Source organism: Aethalodelphis obliquidens, unplaced genomic scaffold, assembly GCF_003676395.1.
Source record: "Aethalodelphis obliquidens isolate GAN/ISIS:26980383/991018 unplaced genomic scaffold, ASM367639v1 scaffold6, whole genome shotgun sequence".
Classification (NCBI taxonomy): domain Eukaryota; kingdom Metazoa; phylum Chordata; class Mammalia; order Artiodactyla; family Delphinidae; genus Aethalodelphis; species Aethalodelphis obliquidens.
The window spans coordinates 42191885-42214155 of record NW_020837950.1 but is presented as its reverse complement, the minus strand read 5'-3'; the positions used below and the strand labels follow the sequence as shown (position 1 = coordinate 42214155).

The 22271-nt window shown below is 38.9% G+C and overlaps 1 protein-coding gene across 1 annotated transcript in view; it reads right to left on the bottom strand.

The window, feature by feature from the left end:
• Positions 1-2510, bottom strand: part of ARHGEF38 (Rho guanine nucleotide exchange factor 38) — a 156625-nt gene extending 154115 nt beyond the window's left edge. The window contains exon 1 of the mRNA XM_027103425.1: positions 2169-2510. Within this exon, the coding sequence (XP_026959226.1) occupies positions 2169-2364 (196 nt within the window). The 5' untranslated portion in view covers positions 2365-2510. The remainder of the gene's footprint in view (positions 1-2168) is intronic.
• Positions 2511-22271: the final 19761 nt, after the last annotated feature.

The window sequence follows — 22271 nt, the reverse complement described above, 5'->3', positions numbered from 1 at the left end:
CTCTGATGTGCTCCTCTACGCTCCCTGATGATTTTTCTCCAGCACAGTCAGGTCTAGGACCATAGATTAACTCCTACGTCTTTCCTTCCACCTTCAGAGACAGGATCCAACAGAGCAGAGGAAAACCACAAATCCAGGGGAGTACATAAGAAGGCTGAAGTCTTCTGCAAAGTAACCAACAAATATCTACTGTATTCTGTGGTCACAGACTTATTTTTTTTTTAAGCTAAGTTTAGGAAGAGAATAGCAAAAAGTAGTCCCATTTTTATTTTACTAATGGAAAATCTGGATCAAAAAGATGCTGAATTAGTGAACCTCGGAAAGAAGAAACATGTTATTAGGGAAAAAGCAGTAGGCTTTTCCTGAATTCCTTATTTGTGGTCTCTTCATCAAAAGACAGAAAAGAGTTGAAACAGATTAGTAGATTAGTAAATTTGGGCTAACACAAGGCAAGTCCTGTTCTAACATTATGGTACCCATCATTCCTAAAATTAAAAATAGCTACTATTTATGGAGCACATGCCATGTGTCAGCCAATATTCTAGGTGTTTCATGTACTTATCTAATTTCATTCTCCCAATAACACTGTGTGGTAAGTATCATTATCCTATTTTCACAGATAGAGAAACAGAAGCTCAGAAATTTTAAGTGATTTGCTCAGTCTTATAGGTAGTAAACTGAAGAGCCAGGATTGGAAACCAAATATACGTGACTTTAAAATTTGCATTTTTTCCAGTTTATACATGGCCTTGAGAAAATTAATTTCAAAGCTCAAATAGTACCCCTTCCCCATTAAAAAATAAACAACCATCTTTAAGGACAAGACTTGACTTTGCATTTTAATCCTGAGCTATCAGGATTTTTTAAAAGCATTAACTCATAGTAGGAAGCTTTAAAGATTTAATTTAAATGCATTTAACTTACTTAATTTAATTAATTTACATCACTAAGTCCACGCACATTTTTTGAGGAAAGAGATCTTCTAATTACAAGCTTGTCTCATTGGTCGCTCTAGCCTCATTGTAGTTTTTCAATCCGGAATGACAGCTCATGGTAGGATTATGAGAGCTTAAACACAGTGCGCCTCAAAGTGGGAGAGACAGGTTCTGGGGGATCACATAACAGGTACTGCAGTGGCTACTTAAAACGTCGCACGGCATCCACATCAAAATGATGTTTACTAGACCAAATGACCTTTGAGAGAAAGGGAGAAGTAAAAGAGAGGGTGGGTGGGAAGGGAGAGCAATTCAGGGCCTGAAACAGGACATGTTATACTAACTGTGCCAATTATCTTATGACCATCACAAAATAACTGAAGTTATTTCCTCAGCGGTCATTCAATCTAAGCGTGCTAAACGTCTCTTACCATATTTGCATGTTATTCGATTCACTCTAAAGGAATGAACACCTATGTGATTTTCAAGAAATCCTATTATACTATGCGATGACTATAACATCCCTTATTTTCCCAGACATAATTGTAGTTTCAGGCCCCTATTTAATATAACCACAATCACAGTTCAGTACAATTACCTAGACAGATCTCCTGGTGTGACATCTCACACCTGTCTATTGAGATAAACTATCTTTTGTAGGTTTCTAAATCATTTGCTTTCTAGTGCTTCCCACGTCTTAAATTGGGTGCAGGAGGGAGAAGAAAAGAGAGATGTAGCAGGAAAAAAAAGACATGACAATATTAAGAATAATTCAGAATTGGCTTTTTTGGTTGTTTTTTTTTGTTATTTTTTTTTGTGTTTTTTTTCCCGGTACACAGGCCTCTCACTGTTGTGGCCTCTCCCGTTGTGGAGCACAGGCTCCGGACGCGCAGGCTCAGCGGCCATGGCTCACGGGCCCAGCCGCTCCGCGGCATGTGGGATCCTCGTGGACCGGGGCAGGAACCCGTGTCCCCTGCATCAGCAGGTGGACTCCCAAACACTGCGCCACCAGGGAAGCCCCAGAACTGGCTTTTAAACTATGGAAGGACATAATAAATTTCTCCTACAACTTTTGAATTACTTTCATTTTCTTATTTTCTTACTTTCCTCCTTATAGAGGAAGGTAATGTTTGATTTTCTCCTCTGCCTTAATTGCTTCCTTTGCAAGTGCAAGAGTAAGAGGAAAAGAGCTGGGAGTGCAGGAACCAAGGCCATGGGTTTCTTGTAGGTTACCTTGTAATTTCTGGTTGTACTCGGTCCTGTGAGACTGGCTCCTCGTCAAGGTACCAGAGAAGTCCCCAGGAACACTGCTCTCAACCACAGGGTCAGTCTTCCTTCTCTCCAGCATATAGAACCTGGGCCTCGGGAAGGGCAGACTCTTTTTCCTGGTGCCCATAGTTTCTTTCCCGGGGGCTTCTTTGGGCTCCATGGGAGGCAGAGACCAGCTCTAGGGGCCAGCGGGTAATGGCTGGCTGCTAAGGGGCCTCAGGGTAAATGTTAAAGCCGCCAGCCTGAGGAGCTTAACTGCCCCCTTCTAACCAACCGGCTTCACTCCAGGGTTACCTAGCTGTGACTGCCCTCCACGGAGTCCCAGGGCTCCACCCCTATGAGGTCATTCTTTTTAATAACTAGAATCCAACAGGGGAAGCTGCCACCTGTTACCTGAGAGACCTGCCGAACCGAGCTAGGCAAAGCAGGAACTGCGCTGCAACATGCTGCTGAAGCAAACAAACATCCCATTGTGTGGGCCGAGGGCTGGGAGTCCGGGGAAAGGAAAGCGAACAAGGTGAGGCGGGAGGAGGGGAAGCGCGCGTGTGTGTACCCAGCGGCTTATGCGTTCAGTGTGGGCCGCTGGGTGTGTACAGGTGCGCTGGGACACTGCGTTGCGGTTCTGCTGCCCCGAGCCAGACGGGGCTTGGGGGTGACTCTCAGCTAGAGTCACCCACACGTGACCGCGGAGCTAGTGTGGAGCCATGAGAATTTGCATTTGCATCACAACAGTGGGGACAGGATCGTTTTTTAAGGATTACTGTGCGCCCTCAAAGTCGTGCTTCCGCCTTTAAACACCGAACATTCAGAGATTATTTGCTAAAAACGTACTTGCCAAACCCTGATCCGCATTCCTGAGGAAACAAGGGTTTGCACTGGAGAGGGGTTCGGCTGCAGGAGCCAGAGGAGGGAAAGGTCTAGAGCCTTTCCGATTTCTTGCTCTCCACGTGCTGCCCTAGCCTGAAATTAGTCTTTTCAGTCCCAACCCCGTCCTTCTGGGTCCTGATCCTTGGGAAAATAAGCACTGGGCCAGGGTGTGATTTCTGTAAGATCTTTTCCCGACCCTCTCGCAGATGGAGTGTCCGAGAAAGGCAGCTCACCTTAGGAAAATAAGAGGAGGGAAAATGTTTGAAACTGAGAAGAGACACTAGACAGTGGAAAGGCCTGGGGGGCGGGGAGGAGGGTAGAAAGGCAAATAGTGACGGGCCTTTCATTAGTTTTTTTGAAGTTGTTTTCCTCGTATTTACTGAGATTTCTCAAGGGGAAAATTCTCAGAAGCTCTGGGAATATGCCAAGTGTTTTGTATGCCCTCGTTAAAGAAAAGAGAGACCCTGAGGAGGAAAATAGATTCTTTTTTATTGCAGTGGGACTGCCAAAATCTAGCTTTGTGCTGTCCACTCTGAATCATGGTTAACTCTTGTTAGACAAGGTTTATAAATGAGGGAAAAGAGGGAAAAACCATTTTTCCAACTCAGGATGTGTGGGCTGAATACAATTTGCATAATTATCTTAGAAGATAAATGACAAATCTTCACCCACTATAGAGACATCTATATATAGCTTGGCATATTGAATGGCTTGTATTTAATATAATTGATAGTCTCTTTTTTTTAACAAGCCCTCCCAAATACATTTAATAAATGCTTTTCAAGGCACATTCTCTGCGAAGATGTAAAATCAGCTTTTTTGATTCACATTAAAAATGTCTCAATTGTATTCTAATATTATATATACATATATGTATATGATATGTTTGTGTGTATTTGCCTGGTTAATAACAGACATATACTCTTAAATATAGTACTACTGCAAAATTGTGCAATTAAAAATACAGGACTTATGGGAAATATGGGGTTACGGTTAGAGCACTCAAAAACTTTGTCAGTGATCCATTTTTTAAAAAAAGATAAAAAACTAAAAAAAATGGTAGCACAGTTTTACATGTGATAAATGGTTAAGAAATACAGAAATATTACAATAAATGTGGCATTTTGTGTTGAAGAAGCACTGACCTTTGCTTGTGGAAGTGGGTATTAGAAGGGTTACAGCTTCTGAATCATAATAAAATGATGGAAGCAGTGATATTTGAAATCAGATGGAAGTGTACATCACCAGATGTGGATGGGTGTGGCTAGTCCCACAGGCCATGAACTGAAGTCGCTGGTAATCTTGAGGGGTGTTCACGTGTGAGTTTTATGTCCTCCCCTGTAGCTCAGGGCACCTGGGTACAGTTTTCTGCATTCACCTAGTGTTTCAAGTAGATGAAATCACACATAAGCAAATGTGAAATTGTGTTATGCTGAAACAGTTCCCTAATATAACAGTTTTGTTGGAACAAACTTATGTTTTCAAAACAAGCATTATAGCAGAACTGACTGTAGTAGCTTTATTATATTTTAGAAACTTCATCAATTGAGAAGATACATAATATAGCTACCACGAATTCAGTAGTAAATATATTTTTCAATTTATTCACAATAGTTTCTATGTTAACTTTAAAAATAATAGGTAAATTCTTTCAAAACCACCTTTTAATCAATCAGTGAATGGCGCAGACCTCGTTAGTTGTTTTCTCAGTATTCATTCCTACCACCTCCCACTCCATGCCATTCGTGGCCAACAGACCCTTATTTTGTTCAGGGTAACATTAGGCTGGGCCAATCATAATGATAATTTTGTGTCCATTTTCTAGTCTCTGTTGTCACTAGAGGTGGCCATGTAATCCTAGTCCTGGCAAGTGAGACCTCAGTGGTGGTCTGCTAGAATGAGGGTAGGAGTTGGTTCTGGGAAAGCATTTGCTTCTCTAATAAAAGGTGTAGAAACAGCTGGCTTCAACCTTCCCCCTTTGTCCAAACTTGATCACAGGTGTAATGCATGGAGCAGTTGCAGCCACCTGTGTCCATAAGAAAAGACGGGAGAACCATGGGCTCTGATAACATTGAGCTACTGAACCAATATTAGTGGCCATCCACCCTTAGAGTTTCTGTTAAGAGGATAAAAAAGGACCTTCCGTCCTAAAGCCATTGTTAGTTGGAGTTCTTGTCAGTACGTTTCTAAGGAATTCAACAGAGAGTGCTTGATATAAAATAAATTCATAGTTCTTTTGCTTATGTATTTGACACTGTTCAAGCCAATGTGTTTAGAATCACCAGCATAAAACATGGTTTACCTTTGCTGCCAATAAAAACAGCTGGGTTAAAAAGATTTTGGGTGTCTTGTCACTGAGGCATTTTCTAGAATATGAATGAGACTGGAGGAAAAAAGGCTTCTAATTTGTCTGTTTTATATTTTATGACAGAGGTACAAAAGTATTTCCATACAAGGATTTTATATTACTTAATAAAATATTGATATTAAGACTCTTAAATTAATTTTACTGGGAGTAAAGAGCAAGCAGTTCATGGCTCATTATTTAAAAAAAATACTAGGTAGTGAATCCAAGACTCAGTTTTAATTTTGGCTAAATCAGCTTCATGACACTACAGTGACCTAGTTTCTCTCAGTCCCAACTTCTTCATCTGCAAAAGCTAATAATGAGTTAGCCATTAGTGCTATTCACTGAATATATTCACAGAGTGCTGCATTGCCCTGCACCCTTTCAACTTAGGTGTGGCTGTGTAACTTGCTTTAGCCAAAGAAACTGATTAAAAGTGATGTGTGACCTAAATGAGGAGGAAATCCAAAAAAGAGGGAATATATGTATATGTATAGCTGATTCATTTTGCTGTGCAGTAGAAACTAACACAACATTATAAAGCAACTGTACTCCAATAAAAAAATTTTTTATTGTGTTACTTCTGGAAAAGTGTTAAGAACAGGTGTGTGATTTGCTACAGCTTTCTTTCCCTTGTCCATGGTGGCTGGCAAGATTCCAGGCAGTGGATGAGTCCTGGAAGAAGGATGATTTGGAGCAGAGCCCCAGTCACCCCATAATGGTTGTGTAGTTTGAGCATGAAAGAATTCTTTGCTCCTTTAAGCTACTGAGACTTGGGGCTGTAATTTTTTTTTTTTACTACTTCAACATAAACCTAGACTATCCTTATTGACGTAGGGTGTAGAGCAAATGATACATAAATCTTGTTCTGGTCTGGCGTTATACGATTTCCAGATTCTAAGATCCAGTGCTATTAGGTTGTAAAACTCCTAATTCCAAAACAGAAATCACATCTCTTGAATATAGTCATAAATAAATTGGACTGGAGGAAGGAAAAGAACTTACTAGTTTAAGTTAGGAACTTATTATAGGAGTACAGGCAAGAAATGCTTAGACTAGGGTAGTGGTGGTAGAGATGGAGAAATGCTGATGGATTCAAATACATCTTAAAAGTTGAGCTGACAAAACTTGTACATAGTTGACTGAGGCTAATGAGTAAGAAGAGGAATGAAGGGTGAATTCCAGGTTTTCACAGTGACTAATTGAGAGGATATTGGTGCTATATGCTAAAACAGGAAGAAAGAAGGACAAGGGGAAGAGGAAGTTTGGTGGGGTTGTCAAGAATTCCATTTAAGAATAGACTAAGTTTAAGATGGCTGTAAGATACTCAAGAGAAATATCAGGTAGACTTTGGATTTGTAAATTAGGTGTCACTATTTAGATCTTAGATTAAAAATTGGGAGTCATCATAATATATATAATATTTAAAACCATGCATTGATGAGACCATTTAGGAAGAAAATATATCCAGAAGAGAAGGACCAAAATCAAGCCCTGAAGAACTCTAAGTTTGAAGGTAGGGTTGGAGGAAACCCAGCAAAGTAGGCAGAATAGCCATTGAGGTGGGAAAAAAAAGCAGGAGAATGTTGCATCACAGAAGTCTGGAAGCAAGTTTTTCCAAAATGAAGGAGTAGTCAGTCTGCTGAAAGGCCAAATCAAATGAAAATAGAAAATGATTCTTTGAATTTGGCACAATGTTGGTCATTTACAAACTTTTCAAAAGCAGTTTCAGTAATGGGGTAGAGGTATAAGCCACAATGGAAGGGACTCCATGAAAGGAGGTAAGGAAGTTGAAACACGTGGGAATAACACTTCTGAAGAAGTTGGCAATAATTTGTTATTATTAGGTAATTACTATATATAAGGATTATACCTAGGTAAAATAGTGAGGAAGGAAGAATCCTATCCATATTTACAAAATTGGAAACAGGTTCAGAGAAGTTGAATACTTTTCCCAAGATGACACAACTCATAAATAATGGAGTAAAGACTCAAATTCAGGCCTTTCTTTCTGTTGTTGTTGTTTTTTTGCGGTACGCGGGCCTCTCACTGTTGTGGCCTCTCCCGTTGCAGAGCGCAGGCTCTGGACGCGCAGGCTCAGCGGCCATGGCTCACGGGCCCAGCCGCTCTGCGGCATGTGGGGTCTTCACGGACCGGGGCACGAACCCGTGTCCCCTGCATCGGCAGGCGGACTCTCAACCACTGCGCCACCAGGGAAGCCCCAGGCTTTTCTTTTATAGCAAAGCCTGAGGTCTTAGTCACTTTGCTACATGTAAAGCGCCAGCAAACTGCCTGACACACAGCAAGTACGCACATGCGCTTTTCGGCATTAGAAGCATCTAGGAACAATTCTCATTACCTATCCTTTATTCCTTGGGATGAATCTGAGGGATCTGAAATCTTATCTACATCTCAAGTGATTTTCACGCACAGTTAAACTTGGACAATTCCTGCAAGCATTCTCCTTGTCTCCAGCGTCTCTCTACTCCAATTCATCTTGCCCAATACCTCTTGAATTTCCTTTCTAAACCATAAATCAGATCAAGTCGTTCTTCAGATTAAAAAGCTTGATGGATGGTTTCCCACCACATGTAGAAGGAAATCCAAACATTCTCTAGGCTTCAATCGGACTGTCTAGTTTCATTTCTGATTACTTACTATTCTAGTTATTGATTGCTGAATAACAAATCACCCCCAAAAGAGTTGCTTAAGGCAATGATTGTCATTGTGTTAGCACTCACAATTTCTGTGGGTCAGGAATTAAGGCAAGGCTTAGCCAAGCAGTTCTGGCTCAGGTCTCTCATGTCCTTGTAGGTGGATGTTGGCAGGAGGCGAAATAGCAGGCCGTCAGAACAGCTGCGGGTTGACCAGGCAGACTTCTCTTCTCATATGGTTTCAGAGCCTCTTTGATCTCTCCACGTGGCTAGTTTGGGCTTCCTTTCCAGCATGGCAGCCTAAGGGAAGTCAGATTGCTGACACTGTGGCTCAGGGCTGCAAAGGGGAGAGTGTCCACCCTTAAGACATATCCTATGAAGTCACATAGTGTCACTTCTGACCTAGTCTCAGAGCCTACCCAGGTTCAAGGAGAGGGAACACAGACCCTACCTTCTCAATGGGAGGAGTATCAAAGTCACGTTATGAGAAAAGCTTACAGAAGGGGAGAAAGTGCCGTGGCTGTCTTTGGAAAATGCAATCTGACTCATATATACCCATCACATTCGCCATATTCTAGTCTCTTAGGATTGATTTTATTCAAGCTGTTTCTTTTACTTGGAATAGCTCTCCCCATCCTGTGAAGTCCTACTCATCCTTCAAGCCCCAGCTTAAATGTCCCCTCTTCTGTGACATTTCCCTTCTGTCCCCTGAGAAGAGTCACTCACACCCGCCTCTGGAATCACGTAGTGGCACACCTCTATCATAGCAGAGGGAGCTGTGTATATTCTGTGATTTGTTAGATTATGAGCTCTTCAGGCTATTTGCCTTTGAAATCTCATAACTAGCAATATGAGATCAATGGATGTTTGTTGCCGTGGGGGTCAGGAATAGCAGCTTAAGGTCTTGTGCAACCTGCTAATTCATGGGGACAGGCTTAGCTGTGAGTCACAGTATTTTTTGTTCTCTGTCTGATTAGTACTTTCTTTCCCAGAAAAGGAGGGTATAGATCTGGAAACAAAGGAGAAGATCAGGGAATATTAATTCCTCAAAGATAAGGTCATTAATGCATTTGTGAGATGACCATAATGCCAGTTTTGAGCGCTCCCTATTCAACTATAAATTGTTCACAGTGACCCGGTTATCTTGTAGGTGTGTTTTTATACCCACCTCTATGCTTCCTGAAAGCAATAATTTCTGTCAATGCACTGACCAAGCAGCAGCATAATGATCCTGTCAGCAAACAATGGATGGGAGCTGAGGTTTGGAAGGAGGTAAACCTTCTAATGTTTTTATCCTTTTGACTGAAGTAATTTTAGCAATGATATATGATCACAGTTGGGCCCTTGTCTCAGCTGTAATGAATCATCCATTACAAGATTTTCAAGGTTGTCAGGGGGGAAATCTATCTTGGGAAAGGGAAGAATCTTTGCAAGTGCCTGAGATAGCCTGGTTATGACCAAACCCAGCTGCATAAGCAAGAAAAAGTGTCAGTGGAACCTTTGAAAACCATCTATATAATGATGGCAGAATCTAAGTCAGAGCAGTGGGTTCAATTTCCAACAGTCTATGCTCTTCAGACTACATCTAACAGTTATTCCAGCAGAAGAGCAACTTGGGTCAAAACAATCGATACACGAGATGAGCTGTTCTCATTTTCCAGGGAGAATCCAGAAGACTTTTTTTTTTTGCCCCCTCTCTCCAATTTCTCCCATCTTTATTCCCTAAACTCTGGGCTTAATTGGTGTTAACTAGCTTCTAAGTATGAGATGGTACTATAGAGACTTTTAATTTTAGTTGTAAGCAGCCAGCTTTCTGTTTCTTTATTGTAAATATGAATAATTCAGAAACCATTTATTGAAAAATAAAATCTTGATATTATAGTTGAATATTTAAATTTACTGTCATGGCACCATGTTTCCTATGCAGGACTATAGGCTGCAGAGTCATAATACATGGCCATTAAATGATCGTAGAGATTCAACTTAAAAGAAATGATCTTTTGTTCTTCTACCTCCAAGGCATTTTCTTTTTTATTTCACTTGTTTTTCATTTGTGCAGAAACCTGTTTGTTGTAAAAGCTCAGTATATTGACTCCAGGCAGCTGCTTGTGCTTTCTCAGTTTGGAGGTGAAAAGCAGTAGTGGTAGATAGCTAGGAGAAAGAGTGTATTTTTAATAAATGTAGCAAAGACTCACATAAATCAGTTAAGCTAAGAAGCATTTTTTATGGATTAAGTGATTTCTAAAAGTACATTGGCCACTGAACTATCCAGAAACATTAGCCTCATGAATTCTGAAATTTCTCCATGACTCTTCCAGTTTCTCTCTTGCCATGGGATAAACCATTCAGCCTCCCTGACTACGTTTCTTCAGCGTTCAAGGCTGAGATTCAGATCAGACTCTGCATTTTATGGATCTGTATTGCTATTCCTTCAGAGAATATTATTAAATTCAAAATTATAGTATCCATAGCAACCATAACTAGGTCAGTTTGCACTTGGAGTAACAAATAACAGCAGAGCTTCTATATCCTTTTCCAACCAGCCTCTGGGCTTGCAAAACTTTGTTAGACTGCTGAAAGTAAGTGACTTTGCAGGAAAAGGGCCTACTAACACCTGGGAGAGTTATTTTCTTATTTGTGATCCACACACTCAGAAAACTTCATGCCAATTAGACAATGTGTATATGATTTTACTTCACTCAACCAACATGATTCTTTGAAAAATGAGTTTTAGTTGTGAAGCTTTATTTCTTTTAGAATATTGTGATTAGTGTCTAATAAAAACAACACCTGCAGAATTCTTGTAAAAAGGATTGGAGTGACATGGGGGTATCTTCTTTCCACTTTGGTCACAGCTAATGTTTTACCCCAAAGATACTGTTTTCTTATTAAACAGAGAAATAGTCATTGTTCCTTCCCGTTCACCATGCAAATATTTTGATCTAACAGTATATATAACGTGATATATTTTTATGAAAGAAAGCAATTATATTTATGTACATACAATTACACATTTGGAAAAATCTGGACAGATACATACACAGACAGTGGACCTGGAAGGGAGAAGAGGGGAATTTTCCCTTTTCACTTGAAACATTTAAGCATGTCTGTGTTGGACATATTTTTAAAATTTTATTGAAGTATAGTTGATTTACAATGTTGTGTTAATTTCTGCTGTACAGCAAAGTGATTCAGTTATATATACATTCTTTTTCATATTCTTTTCCATTATGGTTTGTCACAGGATATTGAATATAGTTCCCTGTGCTAGAAAATAGGACCTTGTTGTTTATCCATCCTATATATAATAGTTTGCATCTGCTAATCCCAACTCCCAGTCCTTCCCTCCCCCACACCCCTCCCCCTTGGCAACCACAAGTCTGTTCTCTATGTCTGTGAGTCTGTTTCTGTGTTTTAGATAGGTTCATTTGTGTCTTATTTTAGATTCCACATATAAGTGATATCATATGGTATTTGTCTTTCTGACTTACTTCTCTTAGTATGATAATTCCTAGGTCCATCCATGTTGCTACAAATGGCATTAGTTTGCTCTTTTTTATGGCTGTGTTGGACATTTTTAAACGACCTACTAGTTACTAAGTCCTTTATAGCACTGAATTCTTCAAGTCACCCTCACTATCAAAATACTATCTTCTTTCAAATCAATAAGCTGACAACAATACCAAGACTAGCTACTATTTATAGAGCACCTGTTATGTGCATGTTATTTGCATACTGTAACTCATGCACCCCTCAAAACAGTCCTCAAATATTGTCATTCTTGTTACACAGATGCAGACCTGAGACTGAAGGAAGTTACATAACTTCACTCTAGAACATCTGGTAGAGGGCAGAAATGAGATTCTAGCCCAGAAGCGTCAGGCTCTCAAACCTGTGCCTTTCCCATCAAAGTACATTTTTCTTCATAAAAAGAGAACTCTCCACCTTTTCTGTAGTCTCTGGGTGGGTGATTCCAAAAGAAAAATAATGCCTGATTGCCAGAACCAGTGAATATTGAATAGATTTTCAGCTTTAACCTACATATTTCATATCTTAGGAAACGGAGAACCAAAAACCTTAAGTGATTGTGAAAGTTCATCTAGTCAATTAGTCGCAAACCCAGAACTAGAATGGAGTCTCTTGATGCCAAAACCGTTTTTCCCCCTTCCTACAACCTGTTGTTAATCCAGACACAATTTCTCCTCTAATTCACAGTTGCGAACTGTGGTTTATTTGGCTTGACTCTTGAAGACAAATGGCTCATTTTGTGGGCATTCTTTGCACAGATATTTCCCTCCTCCTTTCCTTGTCACAATATATATGTAGATTAGGAGTAACCCAGAGACAAACTTAAGAACAAATATGCCATTTGATTTTAAATGTGCTAAATGTTGCCCTAATATTAGTATGAAAAATGTATTAAAAAATGTGCAGACCACTTTGGGGTGGGATTATAAGGCTGGAAATCAGAATAGTAAAGAAACAAAAATTTTTAAAAATGCAAGTGGCTTGAGAAAATAGAAGGCACTTTCAGAAGGCAATAATAAGAGAGTTTAGTGAGACCATAAAAGGGAAGAAGGGAGAAATGGCTCAGAAACTCTGAAATGGGACTGTGTACACCGCAAGAGGGAAATCTGTGCAGGGAAATTCAATAAGAAGACTATTCAACAGGATATTTAATCCAATCTTGGGCAGACCATGGGATAACTGCTTTAACCTATTACCAAGGAAAGAAGCTTCATGGAGACAGAAGGAATTTGAGTCCTCTGGCAGGTTATAAGAGAAACATTGAGTATATAATTATGGCAAGATGTAGGACTGTGTGTGTATCGAGAGGAACAGGAGGAAGGTGAGGATGCTCAAGAGTAGATAGAAAGATGGATGTGACAATTCATGTGATGATTTAGAAAAAGTCACAAGAAGTAGTAATTGTAAACTTGCAGCAAGGTCAATTAACCAACAGGTATCTATGTACTTTATCTTATCAGTTTTACTGAGGCTCATTTTGATTTTAGTTTCAAGAAATTATTTATGTCATTTAAATAATTTATTCTGAAGGTAAATTAAGATGAAAGGTGAAGTCACAAAATCAGTGTCTCTGAATACTTACCAAGTGCCTCCTTCCTGTCTCCACCCAAAGTGGAGATAGGCGAGATACCCAATTTTATACAAGTTCTATTAACTGTTTTTTGCCTGCTTGCAAAAATAAATGTTGTTTAGTAAATGTGTGTGTGTGTGTGTGTGTGTGTGTGTGTGTGTGTGTATGTGTATGTCTGAGAGAGAGAGAGGGAGAAAGGGAGAGAATTTGGTGTAAGATCTGTTTTCATTATAAACCGTTCCACTTCTGGTTATTGGTAACTATAGAAACTGAGAAAGAGCCTAATAGTTTTAGATGATTAAATTTCCTTTAAGGTATTTATTTATTTATTTATTTATTTATTTATTTATTTATGTATGTATGTATGTATGTATGTATGTATGTATGTATGTATGTATGTTTTTGCGCTACGCGGGCCTCTCACTGTTGTGGCCTCTCCCGTTGCAGAGCACAGGCTCCGGATGCGCAGGCTCAGCGGCCATGGCTCACGGGCCCAGCCGCTCCGCGGTATGTGGGATCTTCCCAGACCGGGGCATGAACCCGTGTCCCCTGCATCGGCAGGCGGACTCTCAACCACTGCGCCACCAGGGAAGCCCTAAGGTATATTTTTAAAATTATTTGAACTGTTAAAGTAAACACACAAAACGGGGTACATCTAACTTTACCAGTGAATATGTGTATAACCCTCATATAAGACATTTCCAGAAGTGTATTGCTATATTAAATTCAAATCAGTACCTTTCTTTTAGTCAGTAAAAAGCTTGTCTTAAATATAAATGCTGAGTTACCAAGTTTCATTTCATATTAAAATATAGACTTTAATTTTAGGAATTCCCTTCTTTGGGATGATTTATTTCTCAGAGTACAGTCACCAAGGTCTCATTTCTTCCCTTTAATAATGTAGAAGAAGGCACTGTTTTAATTGCAAATGGAATAGAGAAGAAAATAGTTATCAAACTGTTAGCTTCTCTCTTCATCTTGTGACTTGAAGACAGGTACTCTACATATTTATCCACAAAAAGGACAATAAATAGACTTACATATAAACTCAAAGGAAAAAGAAATATTTTCTGAAATACCATCTGATTTGAGTCCTGGACAAAAGCAATGATAGGTATTAGGACAATTATGAAAGCTTGAGATAGAGAGAATAGAAATGAAAGCTTTTCATTCCTGAAAGTTGGTATCTCAGTTATCTTACTACATGAAAGCATTGTAATCAAAAAAACAAAAACAAAAAACTATCAGTAAAGAACAGCTTTCAAAGCTCTCATCCTTTTTGTCAGTCTAAACATTCCAGATAAAGGAAAGAAGATGTCTTCACTATAGCTTCAGGACCCCCTAGAAAATAATGGCTTCAAGTTGGCACCTGAACTGCAGTTTCTTAGACCAGAGTATAGAATTTATTTATTATGGTGTGGAGTGGAGGTTAGGGTAAGTTTTTTTCCCAAATAAAAATTCCTGTGCACACAATATATAAAACAAATAGATGAGTAGAATGGATCTCTAGGGCAAGCTAAAGTTTTGTTTTGTTTTTTTTAATTGGTGGAAAAGATTCCATTGTTGCAGAATCCAGGAGCACATTCTCAGAACCCGGTGTATCATATTCAGAACTGTCCCATATCGAGTAAGTTCAGTTTAGATGGTTTGACGATGTTAAATCTTTTAGCCCAGATCTAACTGCTTGAGAAAAATCACAAGAGCTTTTAAACTTGCCAGAGAATGTTAATGTCTTACCTTTTCTGTTTAGTACATTACATACCAAAGAGTGAGAAAAGATATTCTGTAAGCATGTAATGGAATAAAAGAATCAAAACATAAATGGAGGGCTTTATGCTTCTTTCTATATTAGATGGCAAACGTGCTATGGAAATGTATTGCTAGTTAAGATTTATTGAGCGTTTACTATGTGCAAGGTACTAAGTGCTTCTCAAGGATTGTGGCACTTAATTCTCACAAGGACCTCATGAGGTAGGTACAATGACTCTTGTTTTACAAAGAGGGATACTAAAGTTAAGGAGTTTAAGTAATTTCCCAACATTATAAACAGTAAGTAATGGAGTCAGAAATCAAACTCAGGTATAAGTTTCTAACCATTATGCCACATACGCATAACATTATTGAAAAAGAACTTATCTTTTAAAGAAATTACATTCTAATTGTTTTGACCTAATTAACTTCTCATAATTATACCTCCCTCAACACCTGTGTGACACTGACACATAATTAATGACAAAGAAATATAGTTAGTACTATGATTTTCAACAAATCAATACACCACATCTTCACTGATCACATATTTTCATCTGTGAAAGAAGAGAATAACTTTTAAAATGTTAGAACTTTACTTTTAAAATCAGAACAGGAGCTAACAAAGACAAATTTTGATAGCCCATTTCTAGGAAACATTACTGACAGAGCAAAGGTCACCTTGATTTATAAGTGCTGATCTGTATCTGACTGCTAAACTGTAGTGCAAGAGTAGGATACAAAAAAAGACTCCTTAAACCAATAATAACTCAATCTTAATTATCCACCACAGAATTCTTTTAAAGTTATGTCTTAAAGTTCATCTAAAGGTGAACATGTTTAATTCAAATTATGTGCTATGTTTTTAAAAGTTGTTTATTCAAAACTGAAGGCAGAAAAATATTTGAAATTTTGATTGCAAGCAGAAGTGCTTGAATCTGTATAAGAGTTTCCCTTAGTTTTTTCAAACGTTTATCCAATAGATTAAAATCCAACATCATGGCTCTCCTTTATGAGACAAGCAGGCATTCTTCGTATTTAGCTTTGACTTTTCATTTAGAAACCAAAAATTAGAGTTGAAATTCTGTAAGTCCATTAAACTATTAAGGGATATTTTTATTCTCCAACCCCTGCAGCTGAAATTTACTGTGGTTACAAAATGAGACATGGTTACAAAATGGTTACGAAATGAGACATGGTTTCTTATGGTTACAAAATGAGACATGTTCATTATAGACAGTATTGAAAATATGGGAAGAAATAATAAAAATTAACTGCAATTCTGGAACCTAGAAAAAATACTGTTTTTTCATGTATAGTATATGCTTCTGGTGATTTCTCTCTATATATAATTCTATACAAATATGAAACCATACTTTGTAGATTTTTGTAACCATTTCAGTTAAGAATATATATCTCTCTACGTCACATATTAATATGTGTAATTTACATAACTAGGTGTCTCAAGCTAGAATTTAGGTATTCCCATTTTTCTTTATTATAAATGATATGACATTAAACATCCCTGCACATAAATCTTTGAGTGCATGCTCTTCTTTTTTCTTTCCACAGATTAGAGATATTTTTCATAAAATTAAAATATGATTCCAGAAAAACTAATCCATTAACTCAATGATATTTTATAAATTATTTATATTTATAGTTCCAGGGCATCCTTCTTCTGAGCATTTTGAGAAGTTTTATACACATTAAAACTTACTTCCTATTGTTTGATGGGTCAGTTGTTTTAAAATGACAGGATTGAAAGAAAGTGGCAAGAAAGTTTAGTGAATGAGAGGACAGAGAAAGAAAAAAAGGGGAAAAATTCTTTTGTGCTTCATTCTTTTACTTACTGTTTCCTTTTTCTAGAATACTTGTCCCTGCCTTGTCTATCTAAATAAACTTTATACAGCCTCCTAAATTTACTTGCAACTGTAACATCATCTCCCATGTGTATGTAGCAGTTCTATGTGTGAGTTCTCTTAGCCACTTTTTACAAATCCTGGTTCTTTCCTTTATGTATATTATAATATGTTTGACATCACTGGCAATAATATTTTGTAGCTCAGACTTGTCCTCCAGAAGGGACTCAAAGGTGAGGCCTGTATTCTATTCATTTCTGTATCTCTGGTGACTAAAAGACAGCTAGTATATAAAAATTACTTTATAAATGTTTATAGAATGAATGAATAAGTGAATGGCAAAGTCTACCATTTCCACAAAGAAGTTATATTTACTGTTTTGGGAAAAGGGGAAAAGGTTAGGAGAATTTATTGCCTAGACTCCTGGAATTTGAGTCCCTGAAGGGAAGGAAGGAAGGAAGGAAGGGAGGGAGGGAGGGAGGGAGGGAGGGAGGGAGGGAGGGAGAGAGGGAGGGAGGGGGGGGGGAAGGAGGGGGGGGGGGGGGGGAGGGGGGGGGGGGGGAAAAAAGGAGGAGGGAGGGAAGGAGGGAAGGAAGGAGAGAGGGAGGGGAGGGAAGAGAGGGAGGGAGGGAGGAAGAAAAAGAGGGAGTTCTATACCTGCAGTCACAAAAGCAGACTACAATGGCTCTCATTGTGTGTGTCCAGGGACCTGATATACTATATTCTCAGTTAAGCAGACATAATACAAACCTCAACAATACAGATAAAATTCATCATACTAGCAAATGTATGGAGGTTTTAAACCTAGGTAAAAAATTGTTTATCTGGGTCGTTTGGACAAATTTGTTTCCCTTTCATCTTCTCACAAAGAAAACAAAGACCAGCAAATACTAGCAGCCAAAAGCTACCCTATATCTGCCTTTGTGTGCCTGCCAAGCTTTAGAGTGGTCCCTTGATTGCAGAAAACAATGCGTTGTATGATATTGTAGAGATTAGTATTAGAAGGCTCATTAATGCTTTCTCGTGGAAACAGCTGTTTGGTGGGTTTGTGTTTGCAGAGGAACTTGTATTAATAAAGTTATGTTAATATAGATTTCCATAATACTTTTCTTTTTAATTTATTTATTGGCTGCATTGCATCTTTGTTGCAGCGTGTGGGCTTTCTCTAGCTGTGGCAAGCGGGGTTTACTCTTCATTGTGGTGCACGGGCTTCTCATTGTGGTGGCTTCTCTTGTTGCAGAGCATGGGCTCTAGAGCGCAGGATCAGTAGCTGTGGCACACGGGCTTAGTTGCTTCGCGGCATGTGGGATCTTCCTGGACCAGGGATTGAACCCACATCCCCTGCATTGGCAGGCGGATTCTTAACCACTGCACCAACAGGAAAGCCCCTCCCTAATACTTTTTAATGAGTTTGCTATTTGTTTTTATAGACAACTAGACAAATCATGTCTGAAACAAAGGGTCGGTTCATATTGTCCCTTCAGTCACCAATATACTTTGCCAAACTTTCCATGTAAGTTGTAGAACAGTGTGATTTCCTCTCGATTTTAGGCAGACGGGCATGGGAACTCAACAAAGGTAACAAGCCTCCCTTTCTCTTCTCCTTCAAATCCAAAACACCACACCATCCTGAAGCAATGAAAATCTCTATTGAAAACACACAGATACACACACAATCTTAAACAATGCTATAAACAAACTGAGAAGGCATGAAAAGGGGGGGAAGTGTTGATTTAAATCCAGGATGATTTTTGCATACCATGTTATCCTGCTCTCTGCTTTGTGCTTCATGCATGTCTGTATTGTTTGAATTTGTTATAAGGAACATATATATTATATTTACAATAAAAACAAAGACTCAGAAATACAAAAATAAAATCATAAGACAAATGAGAAGCTGGGAGAAAATTAATCACAAAAATGAAAACGAGGAGGAGGAACCAAGATGGCAGAGTAGAAGGACGTGCTCTCACTCCCTCTTGCGAGAACACCAGAATCACAACTAGCTGCTGGACAGTCATCCACAGGAAGACACTGGAACTCACCAAAAAAGATACCCCACATCCAAAGACAAAGGAGAAGCCACAATGAGATGGTATGAGGGGAGCAATCACAATAAAATCAAATCCCATAACTGGTGGGTGGGTGACTCACAGACTGGCGAACACTTATACCACAGAAGTCCACCCACTGGAGTGAAGGTTCTGAGCCCCACGTCAGGCTTCCCAACCTGGGTGTCCGGCAAGGGGAGGAGGAATTCCTAGAGAATCAGACTTTGAAGCCTAGTGGGAATTGATTGCAGGATTTTGACAGGACTGGGGGAAACAGAGACTCCACTCTTGGAGGGCACACACAAAGTAGTGTGCGCATTGGGACCCAGAGGAAAGAGCACTGACCCGAGGGGAAACTGAACCAGACCTACCTGCTAGTGTTGGAGGGTCTCCTACAGAAGCGGGCAGTGGCTGTGGCTCACTGTGGGGACAAGGACACTGGCAACAGAAGTTCTGGGAAGTACTCCTTGGCATGAGCCTTCCCAGAGTCTGTCATTAGCCCCACCAAAGAGCCCAGGTAGGCTCCAGAGTTGGGTTGCCTCAGGCCAAAAATACAACAGGGAGGGAGCACAGCCTCACCCATCAACAGTCAAGTGGATTAAAGTTTTACTGAGCTCTGTCCACCAGAGCAACAGTCAGCTCTACCCACCACCAGTCCCTCCCATCAAGCCTCTTAGATAGCCTCATCCACCAGAGGGCAGACAGCAGAAGCAAGAACTACAATCCTGCAGCCTGTGGAACAAAAACCACATTCGCAGAAAGATAGATAAGATGAAATGGCAGAGGACTATGTAACAGATGAAGGAACAAGATAAAACCTCAGAAAAACAACTAAATGAAGTGGAGATAGGCAACCTTCCACAAAAAGATTTCAGAATAATGATAGTGAAGATAATCCAGGACCTTAGAAAAAGAATGGAAGCAAAGATCGAGAGGATGAAAGAAATGTTTAACAAAGATCTAGAAGAATTAAAAAACAAACAGAGATGAACAACACAATAAGTGAGATGAAAACTGCACTAGAAGGAATCAATAGCAGAATAACTGAGGCAGAAGAACGGATAAGTGACCTGGAACACAGAATGGTGGAATTCACTGCTGCGGAACAGACTAAAGAAAAAAGAATGAAAAGAAATGAAGACAGCCTAAGAGACCTCTGGAACAACATTAAACACAACAACATTAGCATTATAGGGGTCCCAGAAGGAGAAGAGAGAGAAAGGACCAGAGAAAATATTTGAAGAGATTATAGTCGGAAACTTCCCTAACATGAGAAAAGAAATATCCACCCAAGTCCAGGAAGTGCAGCAAGTCCCATACAAGATAAAACCAAGAAGAAACACACTGAGACACATAGTAATCAAATAGGCAAAAATTAAAGACAAAGAAAAATTATTGAAAGCAGCAAGGGAAAAACGACAAATAACATAAAAGGGAACTCCCATAAGGTGAACATCTGATTTCTCAGCAGAGACTCTACAAGCCAGAAGTGAGTGGCATGATATACTTAAAGTGATGGAAGGGAAGAACCCACAACCAAGATTACTCTACCTGGCAAGGATCTCATTCAGAATTGATGGAGAAATCAAGGGCTTTACAGACAAGCAAAAGCTAAGAGAATTCAGCTCCACCAAACCAGCTCTACAACAAATGCTAAAGGAACTTCTCTAAGTGGGAAACACAAGAGAAGAAAAGGACCTACAAAAATAAACCCAAAATAATTAAGAAAATGGTCATAGGAACATACATATCAATAATTACCTTAAACGTGCATGGATTAAATGCTCCAACCAAAAGACACAGGCTCACTGAATGGATACAAAAACAAGACCCATATATACGCTGTCTGCAAGAGACCCACTTCAGACGTAAGGACACATACAGACTGAAAGTGAGGGGATGGAAAAACATATTCCATGCAAATGGAAATCAAAAGAAAGCTGCAGTAGCTATACTCATAACAGATAAAAATAGACTTTAAATAAATAATGTTACAAGAGACAAGGAAGGACACTACATAATGATCAAGGGATCAATCCAAGAAGAAGATATAACAATCATAAATATATATGCACCCAACATAGGAGCACCTCAATACATAAGGCAACTGCTAACAGCTATAAAAGAGGAAATCGACAGTAATACAATAATAGTGGGGGACTTTAACACCTCACTTACACCAATGGACAGATCATCCAAACAGAAAACTAATAAGGAGACAAAAGCTTTAAATGACACAATAGGCCAGATAGATTTAATTGATATTTATAGGACATTCCATCCAAAAACAGCAGATTACACTTTCTTCTCAAGTGTGCACGGAACATTCTGCAGGATAGATCATATCTTGGGTCACAAATCAAGCCTCAATAAATTTAAGAAAATTGAAATCATATAAAGCATCTTTTCTGACCACAACACTCTGAGATTAGAAATGAATTACATGGAGAAAAACGTAAAAAACACAAACACATGGAGGCTAAACAATATGTTACTAAATAACCAAGAGATCACTGAAAAACTCAAAGAGTAAATAAAAAAATACCTAGAGAAAAATGACAATGAAAACACGATGATCCAAAACATATGGGATACAGCAAAAGCAGTTCTAAGAGGGAAGTTTATAGCTATACAAGCCTACCGCAAGAAACAAGAAAAATCTTAAGTAAGCAATCTAACCTTACACCTAAAGGAACTAGAGAAAGAAGAACAAACAAAACCCAAAGTTAGCAGAGGAAAGAAATCATAAAGATCAGAGCAGAAATAAATGAAATAGAAACAAAGAAAACAATAGCAAAGATCAATAAAACTAAAAGCTGTTTCTCTGAGAAGATAAACAAAATTGATAAACCATTAGCCAGAGTCATCAAGAAAAAGAGGGAGAGGACTCAAATCAATAAAATTAGAAACGAAAAAGGAGAAGGTACAACAGACACTGCAGAAATAATCACATCCTAAGAGACTACTACAAGCAACTCTATGCCAATAAAATGGACAACCTGGAAGAAATGGACAAATTCTTAGAAAGGTATAACCTTCCAAGACTGAACCAGGAAGAAATAGAAAATATGTACAGACCAATCACAAGTAATGAAATTGAAACTGTGATTAAAAATCTTCCAACAAACAAAAGCCCAGGACCAGATGGCTTCACAGGTGAATTCTATCAAACATTTAGAGAAGAGCTAACACCCATCCTTCTCAAACTCTTCCAAAAAATTGCAGAGGAAGGAACACTCCCAAACTCATTCTAGAAGGCCACCATCACCCTGATACCAAAACCAGATGAAGATACAAAGATACTACAAAAAAAGAAAATTACAGACGAATATCACTGATGAATACAGATTCAAGAATCCTCAACAAAATACTAGCAAACAGAATCCAACAACACATGAAAAGGGTCATACACCACAATCAAATGGGATTTATCCCAGGG